This window comes from Hydractinia symbiolongicarpus, chromosome 5, assembly GCF_029227915.1.
Source record: "Hydractinia symbiolongicarpus strain clone_291-10 chromosome 5, HSymV2.1, whole genome shotgun sequence".
NCBI lineage: Eukaryota > Metazoa > Cnidaria > Hydrozoa > Anthoathecata > Hydractiniidae > Hydractinia > Hydractinia symbiolongicarpus.
This window is the reverse complement of record NC_079879.1, coordinates 6,532,377-6,558,564: the sequence shown is the minus strand read 5'-3', so window position 1 is coordinate 6,558,564 and position 26,188 is coordinate 6,532,377. Positions and strand designations below refer to the sequence as shown.

Here is a 26,188-nt window from a genome sequence, read left to right as displayed (position 1 = left end):
CGTTGGAAGTATTGAAAACGAAACAGTTTTTTAAAAATCATTGCAGTAGCTAATAAGTTTACCAAAAATAGACACTAATTCGTTCTGATTAAAATTTCGCAGCGTAATATTTTTTGTCGCTAAAAAGTAAAACTATTTCTACTTTTTGGCTTACCGAATTTCTCGAAAAAATAAACTAAACAAAAGAAAACTACGCATGGCTCCGATGTATTTTGACGAATTCGACTCCTGGAAATAAGCCTTAATGCCGTTTTCAAGTTTTCAAATTGTCATTTCAAAATTTACCGTTACGTAGCAACCAGTCTGTAATGTAAAATAATTCTTTACAATTATTGGTTACGCATGTCAATATTTTTATTGGCAAAGACAAGTGCAAACACCACAGTTGCTTGCTGTAAAAATAACAAAAATGATAGCTGTTTTAATAACATAATTTGCTATTGGGAGTTTTCCAGTAATTATTTTTTTATTGCACGTCAGCCTCCTTCCCAGGGAGATTTTTGTCTGTTTGATATAAAGAAGCCATGTTCTCATAAATCCCTTGGAACGAGAGTGATTGCGTGTTACAGATAATGCGAGCAGTTATCATTACGTCAATAGTCCTGTATTAATAGATAACCGGTTTTACAGGTCGTTAACAAACTGTATTAGTCAAACAACATTTTATAAAACCAAACCTTTTAAACTCTTTTTATTATTTAGCGATGATGACTTTGTTAAGTTGGTAACAGAGTTTTTCCCGTCAACATTAGGGTACCATATTGTAAATTACCAAATATGTCATCCACCATTTTTTATTTTTACAACTCACGGATTCTTCTCTTTTTTTAAAAATTTTTAAGGAGAGAATAATTTACTGATAAGATTTATAAAATCTTAATTTTCACTTTCGTACCCATAGCTTTTTTTTGTGTTAGCCACATATCAGAAAGCAACAAGGGACCGAAATTTTAAAGTTTTGAAAATCCCCTTACATAACAGAAAAAACATTGATTTATGTGTGAACCGTTCTGCTAATCCAAAGATCAGATGCGTTCAGTCGGCGAATCCGAATAAGTTATCTTTGCTCTGCCAGCTTAGGATCTCAATCAACAATTGAAGACCAATTAAAACGCTTTTTTATAAGAATATGCTTATAAGAAAATCAGGCTGGAGTTTCAGGTTAAAAACAATAGGTCTATTGTTAAAAAGAAGATTAAGAATAAAAATGAACAGCTTGATTAGAACTTTGATATTTTTTTTATTTTTTTCCCCCCTTTTGTATTCTTCTTTTACGTAAGTATCATATTTGAAAAACGGAAGTGGTAAGCGGTTAACTTTTTCGGATTCTATTCAAGGAAATACAGTAAACGATTTCGTAACGTAACAAATCACTCCTGAAAGACGGAAATTGTGGAAAAAAGTTGTCAGGCAAAATAGTTCACACCGTCAAGCTCTTTCATTTCGGACAGTCTAAAAAATAGCTTGACTTCCCGTGTCAAATGTTATGTCAATAGCGTTTCGATCGTTTCTATTTGAAGTGATCATATTTGTTTTTAAAGATTTATTATAACTGTGTTATTAGAATAAAAGGTCGAGCCTTTAATAATCTCATTTTCAACTGTCACATTGTTTTGTGGTCGTAAAATTAAATCTTTAAAATTAATCTCTTTTGTGCGTTTTATCGCATAATTTTATGGTAAAAATGGCATAATTATGTTAAGTTACAGAAAGAAAATTAAGGAAATTATTAATAAGGTACAAATTAAGTTAATCGAAGTTGTAATGGATATGTTTATTAGTCGAACTCTCGCATCTATTAAATAATAACAAAGTATAATCTTAATTTTAATTACAACGCTCCAGATAATTCTGTTTATTTTTACTTTTCTGCGTTCTCCTTCAAAAGATAAACAAACGAAATTTTAATACAATTTTGTTTTCAATCCCCCACAGAACAATGTGAGTTTGTAAATAAAACAGGCTTTTGCAAGAAAAACATTGACGATTTCGCAATAGCATTGACGCAAGTATAAAATTAATAAGAACAATGATCAATAACGTGCTCTGACACAGGCACATAAATGGGTGTTTTAAGCATAATTTTTTATTAGTTTTCAAATGCTACTGTCCCTTTAATGGAAAAAATCAAATCCCTATTAACTTCAGGTGTATTTCTAATTTCCAATTAGGACAAGTCAAGAATTAATTGCTGCATACACAATTCATACAATATATTTTTTTATTCACTTTTAACTAAAATTTTCAATTACAACTGTTTTATAAAAAAATACTTTATTGTGAAACTGCAAATAAGAAAACCATTTAAGAGTTGTGAACAAAAAAAACAATGTTTCACACATTTTAAAAGGACTAACCACTGCACACACAACTAGAAAATAATGAATTTAAAAAACAAACAAATGGCACACATTGGAAAAACAAACACACATTAAACACAAACAGATACAAAAAATTTATTAGGCATTGCACATCATTAAATAATAGGAGCATGAATATATATCATGCCTAACAAAATAATAAAAACACACAAAAAAACTAAATCAATAAAAACGTTTACTAATACCTTTTTAACATAAATTTTGAGTTTTTGGTTTGGTTAAGTAAAATACATTTATTTACACTTTAAAACCATATTGATGATAAAGTGTGTATGTTATTCCCTAAAAGATTTCATGCATATAGCTAATAATACTTATATACATATATATACGAGTATAGAAAATTTGTAAAATAAATCATATCCACCATGCTTATTTCACATGTCAAAAAATTAGATATACATGACATTATGAAGACTGTCATTTAGCTAGCTAGTTAAATATTAATATGCATATATATTATTTACTTATGTTGCCCAACCAATAAAGTTTTGCTTAGACAATATAAATCCATTATAATTGTCTGCGGATTTTTTTTTACAATCAACTCTGCCTTGAAACGAAATGGAATAATTTTTGCCATAGTTTGAGTCCCAATGTTCTTGGTTGTTAGCAGAGTAACACACTGCTAATTCAATATAAGAAATATCATTAATGCTACCTTTAGGAATAATTTCAAATGAAAAGGTATCAGTCCATCCAGTTGATGACCCAGGAACATATGTTGCATTGATTGTTTCATGTGTCTGCCAGTTATTTAATGTATACTTAACACTAACTTGCTTTACATAAGAAATGTTTTTAACGGCCACAGTGGCAAAAACACCATATTCTCGAAATACAACATTTTCCAAACACACATTATTATTTTCAACTCTCATTTGAAAGTCTTTTGTAGTAACTGGTTGTTTAAAGTTAAGCAATTTGTTATGTGGACTTGAAACATCACCAAACCCATCACAATTTCTTTTGAAAATGTCAACTGAAAATGTCTTTCTCGTGGTGCTTCGAAGACTCAAAAAGCTTAATCCAAAGTCTTCGTCACTATTATCAAACAAAGTTTTTACTGACTTTAAGGGTTTACCCAGAGTATCTGCAAAATGCACGCTTTTAGCTTTCTTTACAGGTACCCTTACCTCCGAATGTTCATCCTTTTGCAGCAATATACAGGATTTTAAAGGTGATATGGATTCATCTTTCTTCATTATATCAGATGTATCTTTGCTCATGCCAACCTTTGATATTTTTCTAGTTGGTGGTGGACTGTGTACAAATATACAAGGTGCATCCTTGTTGCTTTGATTATCTGAATTTCTCAACGTGTATGCAATCATTGTAGAATCTACATTAAAATCGTCAAAACAGCAATCAGGCATTGTACGATGTGACTTGTCTAGCTAGCTACCAGCGCTGCACTCAAAATATTTAATCATCTCGCTACATTGGATACCATCTTTAAAAATGACGAAAAAACAACATTAATATAAAACCAACCAATCAAAATTATATCTCTGCACGTGAATAACAAACAGATTAATACAATAATTAGGGGGCTCAATACAGACATTATTATGTAGTTAACTCTTGAATATTACCAAATAATTTAATTAAAAAAAACTAAAATTTACATGAATTCTTTTTTTAATGCCACAATTAAAAATCCACCGTTCATGTTTACAATTATTTACATCAAAATAGATTTTTTAGTGCAAGAACACCCTTACACGACCTTTCACATGGCCCAATGCTGTTACCATACCCGCGTAATACAAAAAGCGTTCGCATCCTCCCCGTCAACTTTAGGGTCAATTGAACATGGTTTATATATATATACATTTATATTTAAGTATAAAATTAAAAAACTGCAGCTGCAAATGGAGGTAAAGAGGGTGAGCAGAAGTATTAGTAAAATATTTTTCATGCACTTGCACGTGTTTTGAAAATAAACCCGAATTTTAAAGTACACGAAATTCCCCAAAAGCCGTAGTTCTTAATAAAAGCAGAATGAATTTCCTTTGTAGACAGAAAAAAATAAAACTGAGCTCTTTAATATTAATCACAGATTCTGTGGCGTTTTGTTCGACAAGACCTCCTTTTGGGATCTAGCCTTTATCTTCTCCGAGGATATCAAAATTCAGTTTCTCTCAAACCACACAAAAGCTTTGACGCAAATGTGTTGGAGCAAATCCCTGAAATTCAATTTCACTTTATCTAGCAAAAATAATTTCACAGGGCAAACCTCGAATTAAAATCAACAATTGAGAACAGCGTGGACACATTTTACCTCCTTAAAAAGTACGGGAATTGTTTATATTTGTTTGGGTAAGTTAGTGAGGCCACTTGCGCTCAAAACAAAAATGATCACGCGAGTAGGAAACAAATAAAGTAAACCAATCAAAATGCGCGGTCAGTATTCTGATGACCCGCAGGAAATTCGTTTGCGACCCAGCAAATTCTCAAAATGCTTTCTTTCTTTAAAAAAGTTAATTTTTTTTTTGTAAAATCAGTTTAGGAGAAAAACAATCGGTTATCAAAAGTAATCGTACGTACCATAGTCACTTTTTCTTGTGGCTATCATTACCTCCTGTCCACTACCTACATGCTCATAATTGTGGTCATCTACCACTAATAGTTTTAATAATATTGTTTTTTTTCGAGGACAAGTTTCTTCATTGGTTACATTAAGCGGGACTCTCATAAATATAAAACGCCTTCCAAATTCTTTTCAGTGTTGTGTCGGGTTGGTTTGGCTCAGGAAAGACAATACGATATCAAAAATCTTTTACTTTTTTTTTTATATTTTTTCAACGATTAAAGACCAAGGACAAAGCTTGAAAAATTAATCGTTACGCCTTTTGTTGAAAAAAAATTAAAAAAATTTCGGGAAAAATGTCCCCGGTGTCAGACAAATAAAGGAAGAAAAAGATGAACTTTATAATTTTTCAATTATTTTAAATTTAATTTAATTTTACGATATGTCCAGTGAAAGTCTAACAGAAAAAAAAATCACAGTGATAAAACTATTTTAAATGTTTCAAAATTATTATCGTTCTCTGAGAATTAAAACGCAATTAAATTTCAGACATGGTCAAAGAATAGCGCTAACAAGAGAACAAAAATTTTTTAATTAAACAATTATCTCCGTCAAGAAAACATTAAAAATCTTGTGTAGGCAAAAAATCTTAATCAATAAATAAATTAAGTCATGTCGTACGACATTAACCGATATACCACAATGTATATCGGTTAATGTCGGTTAACTTTCCATGCGATTTAATGTTTTAATTTTTTGTTGAGAATAAAAGGAATTCACACTCTTCTTTAGATAGATAATGAAAATAACAGACCACAGAAGTCAAAGAAATCGATTTAAGAAACGAAACATTCACTTAAAATTGGTAAAACTTCTTTTTAAAAGGAGAATATAGTTAAAAATAATAATTTATGTGCCTTTTGGATCTTGTGCTTCTAAACAATGAATTGTATGAATGAATTTCAACAACAACGTCTTTACCCCATGTAGACATGCCATGTAAAAAATACGCAAAGTTCTGTAAACTTTTAACAACCTTTATAAGTCATCCATTGTTTTAAACTCAATGCTAATCAACCTCATCCCCAGATCTCTGTCTCTGAAGGTAGGTTTCCATACAACTGCATTTTCCACTCGAGCGCAGAAAATATTGTCAGGGAGTATTGTTCTCTTGAGTTTGAACCTAATGGAATTCAATTTCTCGCTTGAGAGAAAAGATGTTCAGAATAAAATGGCTGCCGCAAACAGAAAAGAACATTTGGCTACGAAATTTAAAAATAATAACACTGTTTTTATAGCAGCGAATTAAAAGAAGACGTAACAGGAAACAACAACGAAAAAAGATGAGAAAATTTTTTCAATAAAAAAGGGAAAGTTGTTATTTATAGTGAGTTTATGAATTTAACTTCCAATGTCCCCCTTTATACGTTGAGTCAGCCGTCATTCTAATTCATTGCGCATGCTGGAGGGAAAAGCTCTAGCTTTTTTTCCACTCGAGCGGAAAATGCAGTCGCATGGAAATCTACCTTGAGTCTCGCGCTTTAGATGAAGATACAACGGCGCCCAACGCGCCAAAAATTAAAGAATCATGTCATTTTTTCGTAATCGGCGTTAAACCCTGCGAAAACTCAGTCAAGCTCTTAATCGATAAATTTAATTTGCAGATTTCCTTACGTTTTTTTTTTTAAAAAATTAATAAAAATTTCTCCGTGCCTATACCAGCGTATATGTACATAAAGAAAATTAAAGCATCAGATTGGAAAATAGCGATAAAAGACCCCAAATTTAAGACATTTTTTTCAGCTCTCCAATATGCAGATTCATCAAGCTTCTTCTTGAAGCGGAGCATTACAACAACTTTTTAATCAAATTCATTTCATCCTGTTGAAGATTTCCAAAAGCTGCTTTCAAATTGGCTGATGAACAGATCTTTTCGTAGAAGTTAGTTGAATATTCTGCTTCTGTCGCCAGCAGTAACATAATAATCGGTATGGCATTGCTCGTTTCCATAGCAACCTTCGGCTTAACTTGAATTAACGTTGAGGTAGGCCTGTGTTGAACGCACGGTCTTTTCTGTTGGCCATCATTACCCGAACTGTGAGTAAAAGGTTCTTCGTCTATTTTATGCAGCGCCAACTTGCGTTGCGCCAGAGACTCAGATAGTTCACCTTCATAATTCTCCACTTGCTCCAACAAGGTTTGTACATCCACTCCATTGTTAGGATCATTTTTACCGCTCGCCTCCATATCCAAGTAGGTGTCAATAAATTTGTATATTCTCTGCGTGCCAATGGACATTTTTCTGTGTCTTTTTTCTTCTTTGTCTTTCATTTCGTTCTCCCTCTCCTCCAACAACATACGTTCTAACTCTTGCATAGCCATTTGCGTGGCCACCGATGTTTTCCTGCGTGACGACATTTCGTTAAAAGGAGCAGGTTTTTACAATTATATTCTTCTATAAAAATTTTCACTGACAAATACAAGCAGTGTACAAGTTTAGCTGACTGACATGCCTTCTTCACTCCAAAATTTGTTTAAAAACCAAATTTGACAATATGAAGATCACATTCGAAATAGCCGTTTAAAATGTCGAGTACGTTTTTATCGATATATAAGCAGAATGAAAAAGGTCTATGAAGTACGTAAATTTGTTAGAGAGTATTGAAAGCGATGAATTGTTCAATAACGATGAACGCTTTGAATATGTTTCCAATGTTACAAATAAATAATCAAATGACGATGTATTCGGAACGCAACTTTGTTTGAATTCGCGATAGACAAAATTTTAATTTAGTCGGCGTTAAATGAGAAAAAAAATAAATAAATAAATTCACTGCTGGTTAAAAACCAGAAAATATTTGTGGGTCAATTCCATCCACCTTAGTTTTTAAAATTTACTTTCTGAAAAACATTCAATAGCTCACGCTTCGCTTTAGCAGCACATTTTTACGATAGCAATAATCAGCCATGAATGCAGTTACCATTTCATTGCGGTCGCTGAGGTTTTGCTTAAAGAGCTCTTATTAGGTCCTTGGCAGGAGAGTGACGTCATTTTTGGTTACAAAATGATAAACACTTAATTGCAGTAGTGCGTTGCATTCCCACAAGCATTTTAAAAATAAACATAAAAAACAGCGTCACACAGTCCAAGTCTGTAACAAAATAACTGGAGCAAGAGATTTTACTTAAATTCCTATTCCACACAGTATATGCGAGCTTAAGTTGCGATAAAATTTGAAATCTAAATCGGATTTATATATTAGGAAACATGGAATTGCATCAATGCACACTCAAACAATTATGTAAACGAGGCAATTTACGGAGAAAATTTAATCACAGTTAAGATATAAACCACAATTTATAAATGCGTTACTTTTTTTCCGCATTGCAAATTTGTTGATTATTTATTCTGCAAGTGAAATTTAAACGCCATTAGGTTCGTTACTTGTGTTAACTCACGTGTCAATACCCACGTGTAAAAATAACATGTGCACGTGATATTATGATCACGAGGTGAGATATCGACTTTGTAACGTTCGCTTCATGTAGTTCCAGTACTCTTTGCGTATGCAGTCGACATCCTGGGCCAGATGAGTACACAGCTAAAAGTGAGAGAGAAAATGAAAACAACTATGAGATTTCACACAAACAAACATAAACACAGGTTAAAAAACGTCACACAAACTTAACGCCAACTGAAGCGTGAATGTAAACAACATATACAATACTATAATACTAGTAAATATTACACTCAATTTTCTTTCGAATTTTAGGAGAAAACACTTAAACAAAAACAAAAAAAAACATTTAATATTTTAGGTGATTTTGACAAAATTTTAAAGGGAAAGATACTCATAAATAATAATAAAGTCTTCCCTAACATAGATAATGGTTAATCTATTTTTAAATGATGGTGATAATAAAAATAACTACCACATGTTAGGAAAAATAATTTTGGGGACTTTAGGATAAATCAATATCCCCCCCCCCTCCCCAAAAAAAAATATATATATATATTTTTGTTTTTTTTAGGTGTAGCTAATTGCGTTTCCGACATCAAGTGTTACCCTAAAACTTTAGAAATGTAGCGGTCGATGAAATCCAGTGAAATCAGAAACGTCATTAATATAAGGTACAGGAGTTTCAAGACAAATAAGAAATCGTACACGTTTTTTCTCAATGCTTTGATAGCATTATTTTTTTAAAGTTTTTAATACGTTTATTTTCTTTTTAAAGACAAAAAAAATATTAACAAAACTGTAAAACTGTAAAATATCAACATGCTTGGATTATAACAAAAAAGCGCACAAATTTGCCCTTACATTTTACTGATTGTAATTCTACGAAACTCTTATATGAACAGTGCTTCTACGGCTACCAACAGTTTTAAGGTAGCTAATTATAGACAACTGTAGTTAATACAGGTATCTTCTTATCACATGGAGTTACTATTCTCTAATTAACGGTCACTTTAAATGGCGGATACCAACAACCTACCTCGATCGCTCGTTTCGCTGTGTTTTCATTTCTTCCGTTTTTCTCTAAATCTTCTTCATAGAAATCGACAAGAAAAGAAATCAGATATGGAGAATCGCAGCCATTTAGCAGCATGTCTTCAAAATCATCCTTTAGCAATGAAAATTTATTTATTCCACCGGACGCCGATAAAATTCTAAATATGAAAATTTCTTTTTGAAATGGCAAACATTCGCACAAACAGGGAGGCTAAACCCAAGGCAATATTCACAAGTTCACTGTTTGCATTACGACCATTTGCAAATATGTACGCCTCGTATTGCGTTTAATTAACCGAAATAGAAACAATCGAAATGTCAGCACCAAAACATTCGAAAAATATACTGAACGTCACGGTTTCTTGAACGCTGTTTAAGCAAGTGCAGTGATTGTTACAATATTTTAGAAAAGAAGAGTCCCACTCGTTTGACACAAGAACTATGTACTATATTATTTGTGTCTCTTTTACTACAGTGTAAAAAATATGTTAATTTATAAAAATTTGGCGTTAGTTTGGCAAACGAATGTAATCGGAGCGATATTGATCTAATGGAGCATTGATCCGACAAAAAAAACATGTTCATTTTCTTCGACGTTGTATCATGTTTTATGACTATTTCCCATCATGCAACACCCATTATTATCAATATTATTTTTATTATTATTATTATTATTATTATTATTATTATTATTATTATTATTATTATTATTATTATTATCATTACTATTATTTACCCAGGATAGCCTCTTTAGTTTCTATAGGAACTGTTATCAAAGAGGATCCTGCGAAGGGGGTCCAAGTGCATTTAAAGCTCCCATTTGAGTTACCGAATGCATGCAAGCACAACAACCGCTGAACTAAACAACCGTCTAAGATATCAATCCTACTCTCATGCTGAACGTCAAGCAGAAAGGAACGATTCACACTTTTATAGTCTCTAGCATGAAACGGTCGGTGTTTGAACCCAAGACCTTCCGTACTGGAGGAGAGCGCTCTACCACAAGGCCACCAGTGTTGAACGCGTGCAACAATTTACGCTACATTGTTGCTAGACCAGATAATTAACAACAACAACAACAAAAACCTGGCAAGTTACATCTTAATAGAAGTAGCGAAAAAATACAAAAAACACAGAAAATTTTTAACTTATCCAGAAATAACTACGACCAAAGACGAGATCAACTTTGAAACATTCGAAGACTTAATGGGTAATCTTGGATTATTCCTATTTTAATAAATTCTTGCAACCCAAACTTATTTTAATTATTAGATATTCTCCCTTATATCAAACTAGTGCAGTGTAAAACACGTGGGTAGGCGACCGCCAACGGGCTGTACACGAAATTCTGAATGTATGCAAACCCCCGTAATTCGGAAAGTTTTTTCTGCGAAACTGCGTAAGAATTGTGTACCTGACAAGTTTCAACTTTCGCACTTACAAATTTTCACGAATAAAGCTTTATTTTACATTTCGCGGGTTCGGCAAAAATGTTTTTTAGCGTCTTTATTAGCGTTCCATCGGACCAAGCGTACGCGTGAGTTGATGGAGATAGTGCATTTTTATGGAGATAATTAACTCCGTCATTCTTTGCTACTCATTTAAAAAATGGTAGACGTTTGCAGCGAGTCGAGATTTCAGTCCCTTCACCGCTGGTGTGACCGTCTTTAGGCGGTCGATAAAAAAAGTATCACGTTTTAATTAGTTTTACCTTTCTCTTTTCTGCACCCAATAACAGATAATAAAATCACGTTTTGATTAAATTTAAAGTGTTCTAGAAACATTTCGCAAATATCTTTCCTCTAGATATCTCATGGGACTTAAGGCAAATCAGAAAGACAAAAAAAATGTAAATCGGTTTCAAAAATCCAAATTTTGCGAAAATTACATTTCGCAAAACAGTGCAAGGATTAATTTTCGTGTATTTTGTGAGTACACTAATAATTTTCGCGGAAACTACTTCTTGCGAAATTGAAAGAACTCTCGGAATTCGCGAAAATTATTTCCCTTAAGATAGTTCATCAAAGTTAGGTGGTAATAGGCTTTAAAGCAGCATAAACTTCAATAATAACGAGCGTAGGGAAAGAAGCAACATGTTTTTTTTTAAATCAAAAGTTATCAAACACTGGTATTGTCCTGTAATATTCAATTAAAATAATATACCCTTTTAAGTAGTTCCATGCACTTTCATTGTTTGGCGCTTTTTTGATCATCTGTATTGTGTACCTAAAGAAAATATACTTTTGTGAGAGCTTTGCTGAATATGTATCAAAATAAAATTCTTGACCGTTTGATAAGAGCCGAACTAGATAAAAACGTAAAACAATTACAGTGCCCTTCTGTTTCTAAGATCAGTTCTTCTGCTCGCTTTCTAACTGTATGCAGAGCCCAGTTTAAAATAATCGCACAAAATGACGTTCTTTGGTTAAACGAAACGATTTAAAAAGGTTCAAAGGACAATTAAAGCCATTCCTCATACCCACACTCCTTTTCGACGACATCTTTCTCAAACCCACCAGTGTGTACAATGGCATAGTATCGTTGGTTCCATGCTGAATTGTTTCTGATATCTTTTTCTATTAACGTAGTCGTAAAATCGACCTCTTTATCCCATAATTTGAAGAGCTCCAACACCAACTGACGATGTTGCCAGCAGTGATAGTTTTTCGCATCGTTCTTCAACATCTCCTCAGTAAAGGAAAGTTCTTGCGACGCATCGTTTAACCATTGGACGATGATGCCTCTGTGATACCTATTAAAAAGCTGTGTAAAATCCACGTGCGATTTTTTGCTAAGGGAAGTAAAAACATGGTCTTAATCTTATCGGAATTCTTTCCACGTGCATGTTACAAGAAATGTGCATTAAATATCCAACATCGGGATCACCTTTCTGCACAATATACTGCGCAAGGACCTTTAATGGATCTGAAACAGTAACGACTGAGATTTTTTTTTTTATTTATCAGAATATTTATACAGGATATGTACATTTCAGTTTTAAAAAACTGCTATAAATATGTGTCCTGTTTAAAATATAAAAGTAATGATTTAAAAAAATAAATTATATATAAAATATGCTCTAAAATTACTATAGATATGTTAAAAAGTAGAAAACTATTCAAAATAAAAATATTTATATAATAGACAGAGAAGATTACAAACTTACCCAAACAGACTATATCCAAACAAATGTGCGAGAGAAGGGTAAATTTACTAAGTATATATTAAAAATAGAAAACTATAAATGTAATTAAGTATGTATAATTGTATAATTAAGAACCACCGTACAAATATTAGGTAAATAATAATCTAAAATACGAAATCTTTGATCTTTTGATTAAAATCATTCACAGTTGTCGCTTTTCGTATATCTAGTGACAAACTGTTATATATTTTCGCTCCCATATAACGAAAACTGCCTCGTGTTACTTCCAATTTGATTTTTGGAATCTTCAGCAAACAGTTTTGGTTTCTCGTGCATTTGGAGTGAGAATTTACTTCAAAGTATTCTTTCATGTTACTACATATTTCACCAGCAATGCATTTCTTAACCGTTTTACAAGCATGTCGCAAAATAACGGTGTAAGTTGATTTAATGTTTGCGTTTTTAGTAATCTGTTTTGCACGGCTGTCAGAGAATTCAATTTATTTATTTCGGTTCTTGAGAAGTTCAAGTTTATAATACTGTTGAAAACTACCAGTGGTATAATCATAGTGTTGTAAATTGTTGTGGCAGTATTATTGTCCATGTTCTTTCTCAGATTTTGTAACAGACGTAAACAAGAAGCTTTTTTATATGCTTTGTTGAAGTTATCTGATAGAGTTAGAGTTGGATCAATTGTAGAACCAAGATACTTGTAGCGCTTCGTTACGTTAATATCAACTGTACCAAATTGAATATTCGGTTTGTGTGGTATAGATGACAATTTTTTCCCACTACCGAATAACATCACCTCTGTTTTACCCTTTTTCTAATTTACAACCAGATCGTTATTTGCGAGATATGTCGATATATTTTAAAGGTCACCATTCAAAGCATATTCAATATCCTGTACGAACTTGTGTGCAACATACAACACGGTGTCATCAGCAAATTTCACTGTTTTACTCTTACGTAGGGCTGATTTAAAATCGTTGAAGTAAATCAAAAACAACAAGGGTCCTAAAATGGAGCCTTGTGGAACACCGCATGTTATATTTGAAACGTTGGATTTCGAATTTTCATAAACGACTTGTTTGTTTCCGATTGAAAAGGTAGTCAGTGAACCAATTTAACTCATTGTCGTGAATGCCAAAAGATGGTAGCTTTGACAGCAGAATACTGTGGCCCACTGTGTCGAAGGTTTTAGACAAATCTATAAAGGTTGCTCCAACTAAATTTCCACGATCAATTTCAGTACGAATGCTGTCGAGGAATACTGTAGCTGCAATATCCGTTGATCTCTTACGTCGATATCCGAACTGTTGCTCAGAAAGCAAATTATTTTTCTCCAAGTATTCCATCAATTGTGTATGTACAGCTCGTTCAAGGATTTTTGAGGCAATTGGTAGAATCGAAATTGAACGATAGTTGTCAACTTTGGTAGATGGTCCCGACTTGTGTTTTGGTGTAACAGTAGCGTGTTTCCATTCTGTAGGTACGTCTGCTGTACTCAGTGACAAGTTGATTATGAAACACAGCGGTTGTGATATTTCATTAGCACTATCTTTCATCAAAGCTGGTGGAAGGTTATCAATACCAGTTGCCTTGTGGCGTTTTAAGTTCTTCAATTCCTTTTCTACGAAAGACTTGGAAACATATTTAAAATCAAACCTTTGTGTTGATATTGGTTCGAATTTGTTTCGTTGGCGCCAAATGAAATCTTTCATGAAAATGGATTTCTTTTCTAAAGTCAATGCAACATTTGAAATTGCTTAGTAAGTTAGATTTTTGAACAGGAGTGTCAGCTTTAACACAACCGTCTTTAAGAAAGTGTGATCTACAGAACGTTCCTTTGGATTTGCAAGGCATGATATTTTTTATTGTCTGCCAAAACTTCCTTGGTTTATCTGAATTTTCTTCTAAAAGCTTTTTGTTGGAATTAAACTTAGCCATGTTCACAGCATTTGTGCACTTGTTTCGCAGTTCAGTTTGGTTTTCCGAGCGTAACGTAGTGCTTTGTCCCTGTCAGTCATTAATACACGGATATCAGTTGTCATCCAAGGGCATAAACGACCCTTTACACGTTTATCAATTACTGGTGCATGTTTGTTGAAAATGTTTGTAAGCTTGTCGACCATGCAGTGTTTACATTCGTACATAAGTATAAAGGCTCCCAGTTTATATTATGCAACTCTTCGCACATTTTAACGTGGTCATAATTTAAATAGTTTCTGCATTTTATATTCCTAGGTTTAAATTTCTCAAAGTTTATTTTTCGTACGTATCCAACCATATCATGATCTCCTATGCTAGTTGGTATGATGTCATGCGATGGAATGTTTGTTCGATGCGTTGTAAAAATGGTGTCAATTAACATTCTAGAGTCGTTGGTAATTCTTGTTGCTTTTTTAACAATTTGTTCAAAACCAAAATGAACAAAAACGTCTTTAACTTCTTTATTATCATCTTTCTTAAGATAATTAACATTTACGTCTCCAAGGATTGTAACTTCTTTAATTCACAAATTACTATATCAAGCATATCGTTTAATAGCGAGCTAAATTTTGATGGTAGATATTTGGATCCAACCGGGGGTGTCTGTATAACGATCCTACAAGAAAACTCTTTCCAATTTTTAAAAAAATTTCAATCCAAATACATTCAACTTTCTCGTTTTCTAGGTCTTCTCTACGTACCCACTTTACTCTTTCAGAAATATACATTCCGACGCCACCACAAGTACCCTTCTTTCTGTTGCGATTTATAAATGTGTACCCCGGCAGACGGTAAAGTTCACAATTTTCGTTGAATGTATCTGTGTTTATGTGTGTTTCTGATAATGTAAGAATATCAATCCCTTTAAAATCGCATAACAAAGTTTTTACTCCATCTATATTTGCAAGTAATCCTCTTACATTTTGGTGGAAAACTTTTAGACCTCTCTTACCAAGTAATTTCGATAGGTCCGCAATCTTCCTTTGGGTCCAGGTTGAGTTTCGTGTTAGTGATATTTCACATTATTGTAAACATCTGTGCTACAATGACTCCTTTTCCAAACAATGCAACAAAATATAATCGTCAAAAGCAAACGAACAGACCAAGATACGTCCGATCGGTACGCCATCTTGATTTGGTTATATCCAACCAAAACTAGCTGCAAAGTTTAAAATAGTCCTTTTAAGTGAATGAAATCAAATTTTTTATATCAGAGAGCAATAAATAAAGAAGGCTTTGAAAGCACTAAAAGTTAAAATTTGACTAGCACTTTGGCCGATCTGGGGATCCCTCAACGATGGTGGCGACTTCTTATTCACTATACAGTGGACTCTCTATAACTCGAACCTCTATAACTCGAATCTCTCCTAACTCGAACGATTACGGTGGGACGGTGGGAATTTCCTAATAAAATCTCTTAAAAAACTCTCTATTACTCGACCCCTATAACTCAAATCTCTCCTTAAGTCGATCGTTTTTCTTAGTCTTTTCTGGTATTTCCTCTCTCTAACTCAAACGTCGCAACATTTATCTAGAACTTTATATGACACAAGCAGTTTTTTTGCATTGTTTTGGCTCTGTAAACGCAAATAGAGTCTTAACTAGATGTGTGAAGGGTCTTAAGTGATTCGAATGTCATTCGAACAAAACGTAAACAGGATTCTTAAGTATTGATGTTTTGTATTTTTGTACAAAGAAAGATTTCGTTCCCATTCCATATAAGGGAGAAAAATCACGCTTAATTGGCCATTTATACAAAATTTATACAAAAACTTGGAAAAACTCTCTATTATCCGAACCTCTCTATAACTCGAACGGTTTCCGATTCCCCGTGGCTGTTCGAGTTATAGAGAGTCCACTGTATTGATCCTTCCACTTTCAATACCAATTCGTCTGCACTGACACTTACAACAGGCATTGCGAACGTTTAATATTCACATAGCCTGTATAAAACATTCGATTACCTACCAAACTTGATAGTTCTTTGGTTGAGAACGTATAATACGAGTAACGTATTCCAATTCTTCTTTCAAATTCTTGTCCAGTGACTTCAACAATATTCTTCGAAAATGCCTGAATGAATAATATAGGTTGTTAAAAGGTATTCTCGTATAAAATAAAATGTTAGGGAAAAATCATATCCTAGGATGCTCTCCAGGAGAAAGCCAGGTGGAGATATTAAACCTTACAACAGTTTGAAACAAGAGCACGTCTTCGTAGCAACGGGTGACTTACCACACAGTGTAGTTGGCAGCATTTAACGCAATGGCGTCAGTCACTAATTGCAATGCTCTCTCACTTTGCTCGTCAGCTTTCAAAATAGCACGCAAATAGTCGAAAACATCTTTAACTAGAGATAAAAAATGATTTTAGTAAAGAGTTTGGGAATAGGTGGAAGTCCGGAAACCTTTCCCAACAGAACCTTAATATCATAAAGCACCATTATACCAAACAGGAAGAATTTAGCGACTTTCTAATACAGCATTTATGGCGTGGATGAAATTTGTGGAATAGTCAAACTATAACTTTTTTTCTAATACTTTTTTTCTGCCTAAATTATAATACTGGACATATTTTTTGCAAAAGGCTGTTATTTGGCTATTTCTCGCCGGTACTATGCAGTCGGTAGGCTATAAGTTTTACTACTTTAACAGAATGTAGGCGGATAATTTAACGTCGAAAACACGCTAGCTGCTTGTCCACAATGTCCGCATTATGGAACAATCCGCTTTACGACTCAGAAAGGTGCAAAAAGCCGAGGAAATCGGGGGTGTTGACATCAGCCATGCGGATCGAAATCGAAAACCGTAAGATCTAAGTCCTAAATTACAATTAAACTTTGGTGAGTTCGGAGTGCATTTTAAACGGCTTTCTTAAGTTCTTGTGGTTACAAACTTTAAAAGACCGCCCTTCTTTGCAAAAATTTATGTCCTGGATTGTAGCTTGGATTAAATTTGGCGAATGGTCAAATATATACAATTTGGCATATGTATTTTGACAAAAAAGACTCCTCTAAAGGTTGTTCTTGTTTTAAATTTTTAGCTTCAAAAGAGAAAATTTCTGGTAATCTGCATAGTCAAGTCTTAGTTGTAGAAAAAGCGACGAATAGACCGTTCCCGAATTTCCTAATTATGTCAAACTCGATTAAAGAGGTCGATACTAAAATGATTCTTATCCCTAAGTTTCTTAGCAAAAGGTTAAACAAATTACCTAATTTCGTTAAGATTTCTGTTCGTTAAGTGCCTCAATTGCGAACTGAAAGTTACGGTCAAGCCCTTTATTTGGATAAGCTTTCTTAAAAATAGCCTCGTTTTCAAAATAATTATATTCTTCAAATCTAAATAAAATCCAACCATTAACATTATGTTGCTTAAAAAAACCAGTTTTATCCTATCTGAATATCCTTATTTAAAGAGCATAGAACCATTATAAAATTTTGGATGACGTCATACTTTTTATAATTTATGAAATTCGGGAAAAGGTGTATTGGATGGCCTATTCCGGGCTAAATTCTTTTGCAAGAAAATACATATTTAAGTGTATTACACTGGCAAACATAACGCCAGCAATTTTAAAGCGTAAAAAAGACTCTTAAATATATATATTACCTACGAAATGGTTATACAGGGCGTTTACTTAAAAGTTGAACTTTTTCATTTTTTTGATACTCCTGACATTTTTAAAATTTCCTGACACTTTCCAGTATTCTCTCATACTTTTTTCTATAGCTGTGCCTGGTATTTTAGTTGAATGTTCAAAAAGAAGAAAAAATGCAATAGACATGAAGAAAAAAAAAAATAAATGATGAAACAAATACAAGCTAAAAATAAAAACTGACATTGAAAAACATATTAAAATGGAAATCATATGCAATACGGGGATTCAGTGAAAAGTTTACAATCCCTGTTATTTTTCCTGAAATTTCATTAAAAGATCAAACGCTACGCTATTTTATCTATATTTTCGAAATTGTTGACAACTCCTGACATTACTGACAGAATGATACCCTGTTATATTCAAGGCTTTAAATTTACTAAATGTTGCACAACATGGTAGCAGAGCTGCTACTGTATTTTAAGTTGTAACTAAGAAGGTTTAGTGTTCGAGAAAGTTTTTTACGATAACGGGAAAAAAATTTTCAAGCAAAATGGATTAAGATGATACTTAAGGAGGCATTTCAGTGTACAAAAAAATATCAAATGAAAATTTAAAAATCATACATCGATCCGAGTAGGCAATAGCAACAACAGGATGCGGTCCATCATCTTGTGGAATTGGAACCACATCTTTCCATTCTTCTCTTTCACGATACAGAATCCAATCTTCATCTTCACTTTCTGAAGAAGACATTTTTCTTTCTTAAAGATAAACTATAACAAATAAAAAATGAATATCACACAAAGATGAACTTCTCTTTTGACATTGACATGGTGTATGAAGTATTACTACAGTAAATATAATTTTATTTTTGTCAAGACTGTCACCAGATGCTAGTAGAAACTTAACCAAGAAACATTCCCGGTTAGAGAAATAAGAAGTGAAGTAATTTGGCAATATAATTAAAACAACAAGTTTCACAGAATTAACCAAAGAATGAAAACTTAATGTGCAAGCTGATGCTTTTTTTCACTTTATGTATGCCACACACAAGGCACGTAAAATCACAGATCCATTTTTCTTGAAACGAAGCACCAAGATTAACATTATTAGAAGCTTTTACCAGTGCAGTTTATTTACTGGACACAATGAAGCCTTTTTGAGAGCATAAAATTATGCACAATTTTTTCCTTACACAGTCTTCAGTTTTCAAGACAACATAACCTTTAAAGCAAATTTTAAGGTGTTAGGTACACACAAATTTTTGACTAGAAAAGACTTGCAAGCTCAATATTTAACATTCAAATAAAAATCTTTTCATTCTCAATAAAAATACAAAAAATAAAATAAAAAACCTATAGACTATTAAGACCTTCCTTTGGTTTCTGATAAAAACAAACAAACAAACAAACAAACAAACAAACAAAAAATTGCAATGAAAACATAAATTATAAAAGAAAATATAAATATTTTTTTTAAAATACAAAATCTTGTTCTCTGTAAGTTATTTTAATGTACAAAAAAACAATACAAAACTCATCTGGTAAAATTTTGCTGGGCTATTTTTCTAAAATCATAACTTATTCCAGCAACTAAGGTATATTTTTTAAAAAATATTTCAAATCTTTTATTACTCCAGAACGCATAAATCAAGATGGGGGCAAAGCTGCAACAATATATTCGCTTTCTCTTGGTTGTTCAGAAGGTGGATGGAGGGAAGATTTATTTAAAAACTGTTTGACACACATCTTGCATGTATAACCTTTACTTGAGTGCATCGTCTCGTGTCTTTTCAGGTTGATTTGATGATGGTGGAAAGTTCGATGGCATGTTGAGCAAGAGAATTGATGATTCTGAAATTAAAAAAAGATACAATTTAATTCGAAGGGGGCGCTAATTTGAGCCGGGGCGCTAATTCAGATAATTATGGTAGATATTTTTATCATACATAATACAATGCAAGGCCGAAGGTTAAATTCATAAAGGATGAAATCACGAATAGATCTGATCCAGAGTATTTACAGAAAAGTTACGTTTAAAATTTCGACTGAATTTATTCAGGCATCAGAATACTATACAGATGCGGCATAGCAGATGGGAAATACCACAGATGCGGAATACCAAAGATGCGGAATACCACAGATGCGGAATACCACAGATGCGGAATACCACAGATGCGAAATACCACAGATGCGGAATACCACAGATGCAGAATACAAAGTAGCAGTGTGTTTTGGAGTTAATTAGATATAAAAAAAACCCATAGGTTTTTAACTTAATCTAATGTTCAAAGTTCAAAACAGAATGTGTTTATCCGAGATGTGTATCAAATTTAAAAATGCACATTAACATCAAAAGCAAGTAGAAAAAATAATGTCTTCTTGACGAAAGAAACCTGTTTCCTATAGAGAAAAATTTTAATGTATTGATTCTTTTTTATTTATTTTATTTTTATTTATTTTTAAGATAAGACTGCTGTAGTTGAAAATTACGGATTTTATTACTACAGGATTAGGTTAATCCATTTCTACCTCCGTCAGATGGAAAAATTAGTATAAATCGTTTTTAAAAAAGAAAAAAAAACAAATTTCGCCAGAAATAATTTTCGCGAATTTCGCAATTAGTGAGTTTTCCAAGGACTTTTGCTGAAATAAATTTCGCCAAATTGACTAAAGATTTATCAAAGAAAAGCATAACTCTATGAGTTTCCGTTGTCTATATCTTTTGAATTAACACACAAACTAGCAGGATATTGGAGTGGCTTATTCGATCATGTGCGTAAATTTCAAGTTAAACACACCTTATTCCGCGTGTATGCCAAATTGAATAGTTACAGTAAAAACACACTGTCACTTTTATCATGGATTGTTTGAAAATATCACACGCCCAGAAAAGTTATTATTAACATATCCATATTTGTCTGTATTTGGCTGATCCATAACATGAGACACTTTTTGTTAAAATCCTGTCTTGATTTTTGGTTAAAGAAGCAAAAACAATGGGCTTGAATTTAGATCCCTCATTACAAAATCACATTTGGATTAGATGTGGCTAGGTAGCTTCCCCAACCTCAAGAGGCAAACCTACCTTTCTGTGTGTTATCATATGTTTAGTTAAGTTTGAACGTTGAGAGAAACATCTTCCACAGTCAGTGCAATGGTGAGGTTTCGCACCTGTGTGAACACGTATGTGTTTGTTTAAAAAGTCCTTTCGAGCAAACGATTTTCCACAAATCTAAAATCGAAGATAATATCATAATACTGTTGCAGATGATCTTAATTTTTTTTTCACAAAAAAACCTATATCGTTTTCTTATGGAAGAAGAAGAAGTCATCCACACAAACAAGTGCATAATGAACAACAATATAGATAATATGGATCAAGGTAGATGCCTGAAACGAGTATAATAAACTACTCTTGAAGTTATATACCGTTCAGAAGGAGCCATGACTGATTACTCTGTTTAAAAAAATAAATGTCACAAAGTTGCTGTTGCCAAATTAAGTTATTAATATTTTAAAGCTTTAACAAAATTTAAAATATCGGTAATACCTACAAATTTGTGGAAGATGTTTAAGACTCACACGCACACAAGAAAACCGTAATAAAAACATAATTTTCAACTTCCAAGATGGCCACCCCAATTCCACTTGTTTTATCAGGGAGCTTATTTCATTTTCAGAAGTTTCAAGGAGTTTACCAGAGTAGCCAGTAGAGGTTATTTTATTTTTTTATTTTTGATGTCCAAAAAAAAGAAAAAAAACAAAAAAATTTGAAATTTTGGGGAATGACGTTTATAAAAAAAATGATATTAAATATAGTAGAAAGAGAAAATTGAAAAAAGTTGTGAATAGCAATGTCATGACTGCACTTACATTACAACCAAATGGTTTCTCACCAGTATGAATTCGAATGTGTCGAGTTAAATCTCTCTTCACAGAGAAATGTACATTGCAGAACGGACAGTTTAAATCTGATGAAACAGCATTTAAACTGCTTGTATTAGAACACATTGCAACAGATGAAGTAGTTTCAGCAAAAGAAGCTTTCTCGGTGGATCCTTTATTAAATATTGAAGTTGGGTTTAATTTGATTGGATCGGTTTGCGGTTTATATCTTTCAAAACTTGGTGAGCTTGATGCAGCACTTTCAGCATTCTCGTGCACTACAAAAAGTTGATAATTTTTTTATTTCGATTCCTTTTAATTTAAACTGAAAGAGCCTTGATATTTTTAACTTACTTGTCAGAGAAATGGAAAAAAATAGAAACGAAAGAATAATTAGCAGAATATCCGATTAAATTAAAGTTTTTTTTTGTTTCGTTTAGTTCCATTTCATACCGTTCCTTTTTGTTTTTAAGTGAAAATTCACCTGCAGGTAATGTGAACATACCCCACTCACCTGATCTTTTTTCACATCATTACCGCCCAATCACTTTATGACCTGTTTTAAAACACCCTCATAATGCTTTTTTAAAATTTCAGTCTCCTACCACCCCACCAGCCCCCTTATTTCAACATAATCATCAACCTGTCAATTACACATTTCTACAAATGAAACAAAGACAACACTATTTAAAAGAAAATCGAAGGATAGAAATATTTACATTGTGATCTGCAATAGCGAATAATAAGACCACTAGGAAAGAAGTAAATGCTTGCACCAAACCTTGTTTACTTTTGCAGGGATTTTATAAACATAAATAAACATAATTAAAAAATTGATCAAAAATTAAATTATAATTAAGATACTATTTTAAAGTAATTATCAAATAAAATGACCTACCTATTGTATATGAGATTGTACTTTCATGTCCGTCCTATAAATAATAATCATAATAAAAATCATATTTTGAAAGCGGAATTTTATACATTATGTTCCTAGGAAGGTTGTCACATCTATTTTCATTCAAATTCCATACAAAATCTATTTGCTGCTTCCTGTCTGGCTGTTATAACTGCCTTGATTAATTGGCAACTGACTTATAACTTTCAGGAAGCAATACAGGCAATAAACAAACAAATATACAAAATACAAATACTTTCTTGTGATCTTTGCCTCTCTCATCTAGACGTTCGACTCCTTGATTACTTGATAAGTTTATAAGAAGAGTTAGTTCTCGTAACTGAAGCATGGCATCCATCAATCTTTTAAGAAATGGATCTTGTTGTTTTTCAATCAGATATCTTTTAACAGCTTCAACCTCCTTTATAAAGAGAATCAGACTCTTATTTTATAAATTTCAGCACAAAAGGTTTAAATAAACTTTGCCACGCTTGTGATTAGTTTAAGTTTATTACTTTTAACACTTCTTTTCTACCAGTGGCATATCCCAGTCTTTATATTCAGTTTTGAACTCGGATGATAAGAATAATTTAAAGACAATTAGTATAGCTTTTGCTCTAAAAATCACTTTGTTTGGTACATCTTTGTCTTATTAATAAGGCCTAGAAAAGTTGATTTTCTGTTTTGTGTGACGGCACACACTCACCTTTTTTATGCATTTGTTAATTTTATATTTAAATCAGTAATTTTTTTCGTTTTCGCATTAACTTGGTCTTATTAAAAAGGCCAAAAAAGTTAATTTTCTGCACAATTTTTTTTATGTATTTGTTACTTTAGTTAAATCAGTGAATTTCTTCTTTTTTCCATAACTTTTTATTTCATTATTTTAAAAACAAAAAAATTTCTGCTTGTCAATCTGTCAAAGTTTTTTTTTTTTTAAGTTACAGCTGTGAAACATCCATTGAATTGCTTATTTATTATAAGATAATTAAACCCTATGACCAACTTGGTGGACAGTCACCACAAAAATCATTAACAAAAGTTAAAGAGGTGTCAAAAAGTTGATCAGGAAAATAAAATAAAACGAGAAGATATACAAATAAAAATGATTGTCAAACTTATGAGGAGCGGACTAACATTGGTTGTGACGATGCCCAAGGATGACATCCACTACCGAAATGTGAACAGTTCCAAGAAATTCTAAAGGTGAAGATGAAAAAACGAAAGATGATTGAAAATGAAGACATGTCTGCTGCAAAAATGTAACAAAAATAAATATTATTTTTTGTAATTTTTACTAAAAAAATTGTTGTGTCCATAGTTCACGAAACAAGTAAGAAAGTTATTTTTAGTTTTGTACCATCGGTTTTTTACTGTACTCATTTCAGTACCTTGTCTTTTAATTATTATTCTCATACAGCATCACAAAAAATGGCCATTTTTAAATTTCATAACATGGCTACTTAGATGTGCAAGGAGCTAGAAAAGATGAAATAAAAGGGCAATTTGCACATTGATTGTGGCAAAAAATAATTAAAAATTAGTGTAATTGATTTTTTTGTTCATAAAATTCCCCCAAAAAGTTAAAAAAATTATTGAGGCTGGAGTACGGCAAACATAAAATTAACTTTCCTTGGCCTAAAATGTACGTAATGAAAACCATTTTGAAGTAATTCACCTTAACCCACAGTGTCCAAATATATTATGTATCAAACCTTAACAAATTTAGGCATCTCGTTTTTTATTTATTAATTTTTCTGTTATCTAGCTGATCTATTTAAAACCTAAATAGCAAAGCAAATCAGAAATTCATTTATTGCATATTAAATTATTTTACTCATTTAAGCATGCAGCAAAGAAATGAGTAACCACCATTGGCTGTACTATGAAAGACTCTAAAGGTAATTGTTAATTGAGGTGCAACAGCCTTAATTCAGAATTTCTAACTAACTTATCCTTTACGGCTTTAAAGTTCAACGATTTGATGAATAATCTAGGCTACATTTTAAGCCTTAGACAAGCAAATTAAAGCAAGTATACAAAAAACATACGCTATCAATCAGTCTTTTAATTTTCTCTATCCCCAATTTGTACATTGTCAGCGTGTTACTTGCCTAAAACAAATATCATGCTGCAAAAAACTTTAAGTTGGACTTTTTTTAAAAAGATCCCACAGAAAACAATACACACAACTGTTCATGGAGGAGGTCCTGAAAATAAAAATTGCCAACTGGGGTATGGGCTCTAAAAATGTAACTGGTATATACCTAAACAAGGAGGGGGAAGGTGAAGGAAGTGGGAATTAAAAACAAGTGAATGGAAGGGAGTGTAAATACCTCTTCGAAAAGTTTCATCAAGTGAGCATTTTCTAAACGTAACATCTTTGCTTGTGTTATCTGTAAACAAAACACAACAAGAAAAGTAAAATCACTTCACAAATTGGTAGGGCAAATAAAACCAAATATGAGCATGGAAATTAAAAATGTTTAACTTCAACACCAAAAACTTACAGTCTTTTAAAAAAGAAACTTACAGTAAAAACTTCCGATAAATCATCATGAGTTTCCATAGGCTGAGCATGCGATGTCATTACTTTTATATTTATCAGTTTTTACTAAAACAATGATATATCAGTTAATAAGAATAGGCATAAGCTGAATTAAACAACAAGAGTTTGTTTAGAAGCACATGCAACAATTACTCCAAGCAACTTTTCTACTACAGACAAAAATCTAAAAAATCTAGCCCAACCCCCTCTCTCAAGTAAATGTCCCTGTAAAGAGTGCCCTATAAGATTTTTATAAAAAAAACCTTTTCGCACCAAAGAACATAATTATTACATATTATATTACATTAAAAAATGACTTGTTTGAATCTGCCCTGTGTGTTTAGACAGGCTTATTTTTATTATTTCATCCTTAATTATAATTCTTATTCTCCTAGCTGCTACAAAATAAAAATAACATGAAATTCTCTTGATTAAGTTCCATTTTTTAATAAATAAGATTCCATGCACCTAATTGAGCATACAGCAATTATATTTTGTCAAGTATTAGCCCAGGCATATGTGATGTGTTTCTTTGGCTTTATGGTCCTTAGTTCCTATTTTAGACAAATCAGGATAGTTTTTGCGTGAATTTAGTGGCAATTTTGCAGATTCGAATTCATGAACTTCAAATCCATTCCCCTTTTACAAAAACTATTTCTACACTGGACAGAGCTTGACGAGGTGAAAAATTGT

At 32.4% G+C, this 26,188-nt stretch overlaps 3 protein-coding genes across 4 annotated transcripts; all 3 read right to left on the bottom strand.

Moving 5' to 3' along the window:
- Positions 1–2,196: 2,196 nt before the first annotated feature.
- Positions 2,197–4,029, bottom strand: LOC130644443 (protein phosphatase 1 regulatory subunit 3B-like). The gene has a single exon (XM_057450057.1). The coding sequence runs from the start codon at positions 3,755–3,757 to the stop codon at positions 2,849–2,851; it is 909 nt and encodes a 302-aa protein (XP_057306040.1). The 5' UTR covers positions 3,758–4,029; the 3' UTR covers positions 2,197–2,848.
- A 4,200-nt stretch (positions 4,030–8,229) lies between these two features.
- On the bottom strand, positions 8,230–18,964 carry LOC130644442 (protein farnesyltransferase/geranylgeranyltransferase type-1 subunit alpha-like). Its single transcript, XM_057450055.1, has 7 exons — positions 18,786–18,964; positions 16,801–16,915; positions 16,534–16,638; positions 11,908–12,180; positions 11,592–11,654; positions 9,412–9,586; positions 8,230–8,516 (listed from the first exon to the last, which is right to left on the bottom strand). The coding sequence occupies exons 1-7, from the start codon at positions 18,913–18,915 to the stop codon at positions 8,421–8,423; spliced, it is 957 nt and encodes a 318-aa protein (XP_057306038.1). The 5' UTR covers positions 18,916–18,964; the 3' UTR covers positions 8,230–8,420.
- A 115-nt stretch (positions 18,965–19,079) lies between these two features.
- Positions 19,080–25,625, bottom strand: LOC130644441 (gastrula zinc finger protein XlCGF8.2DB-like). 2 transcript variants are annotated; one of them, XM_057450053.1, is made up of 8 exons: positions 25,481–25,625; positions 25,284–25,343; positions 24,999–25,061; positions 23,204–23,368; positions 22,948–22,981; positions 22,038–22,327; positions 21,250–21,396; positions 19,080–20,015 (listed from the first exon to the last, which is right to left on the bottom strand). In XM_057450053.1, exons 1-8 carry the CDS (start codon positions 25,535–25,537, stop codon positions 19,812–19,814), a joined length of 1,020 nt encoding a protein of 339 aa, XP_057306036.1. In that variant the 5' UTR covers positions 25,538–25,625; the 3' UTR covers positions 19,080–19,811. The 2 variants fall into 2 exon arrangements, with proteins under 2 accessions (XP_057306036.1, XP_057306037.1); XM_057450054.1 differs by having other exon boundaries at positions 24,999–25,078; positions 25,481–25,546.
- Positions 25,626–26,188: the final 563 nt, after the last annotated feature.

Excerpts from the sequence above, each read along its gene's own strand:
- LOC130644441 (XM_057450053.1), bottom strand. The coding sequence starts at position 25,537 with ATGACATCGCATGCTCAGCCTATGGAAACTCATGATGATTTATCGGAA. Across the intron at positions 21,397-22,037 it reads AGAAACCATTTGGTTGTAAT|ATTTGTGGAAAATCGTTTGC; the intron begins GTAAGTGCAGTC and ends CTTCGATTTTAG. Across the intron at positions 20,016-21,249 it reads ATATGATAACACACAGAAAG|AATCATCAATTCTCTTGCTC; the intron begins GTAGGTTTGCCT and ends TTTTAATTTCAG.
- LOC130644443 (XM_057450057.1), bottom strand. The coding sequence starts at position 3,757 with ATGCCTGATTGCTGTTTTGACGATTTTAATGTAGATTCTACAATGATT.
- LOC130644442 (XM_057450055.1), bottom strand. The coding sequence starts at position 18,915 with ATGTCTTCTTCAGAAAGTGAAGATGAAGATTGGATTCTGTATCGTGAA. Across the intron at positions 16,639-16,800 it reads GCTGCCAACTACACTGTGTG|GCATTTTCGAAGAATATTGT; the intron begins GTAAGTCACCCG and ends TTATTCATTCAG. Across the intron at positions 8,517-9,411 it reads CAGCGAAACGAGCGATCGAG|CTGTGTACTCATCTGGCCCA; the intron begins GTAGGTTGTTGG and ends TCTCACTTTTAG.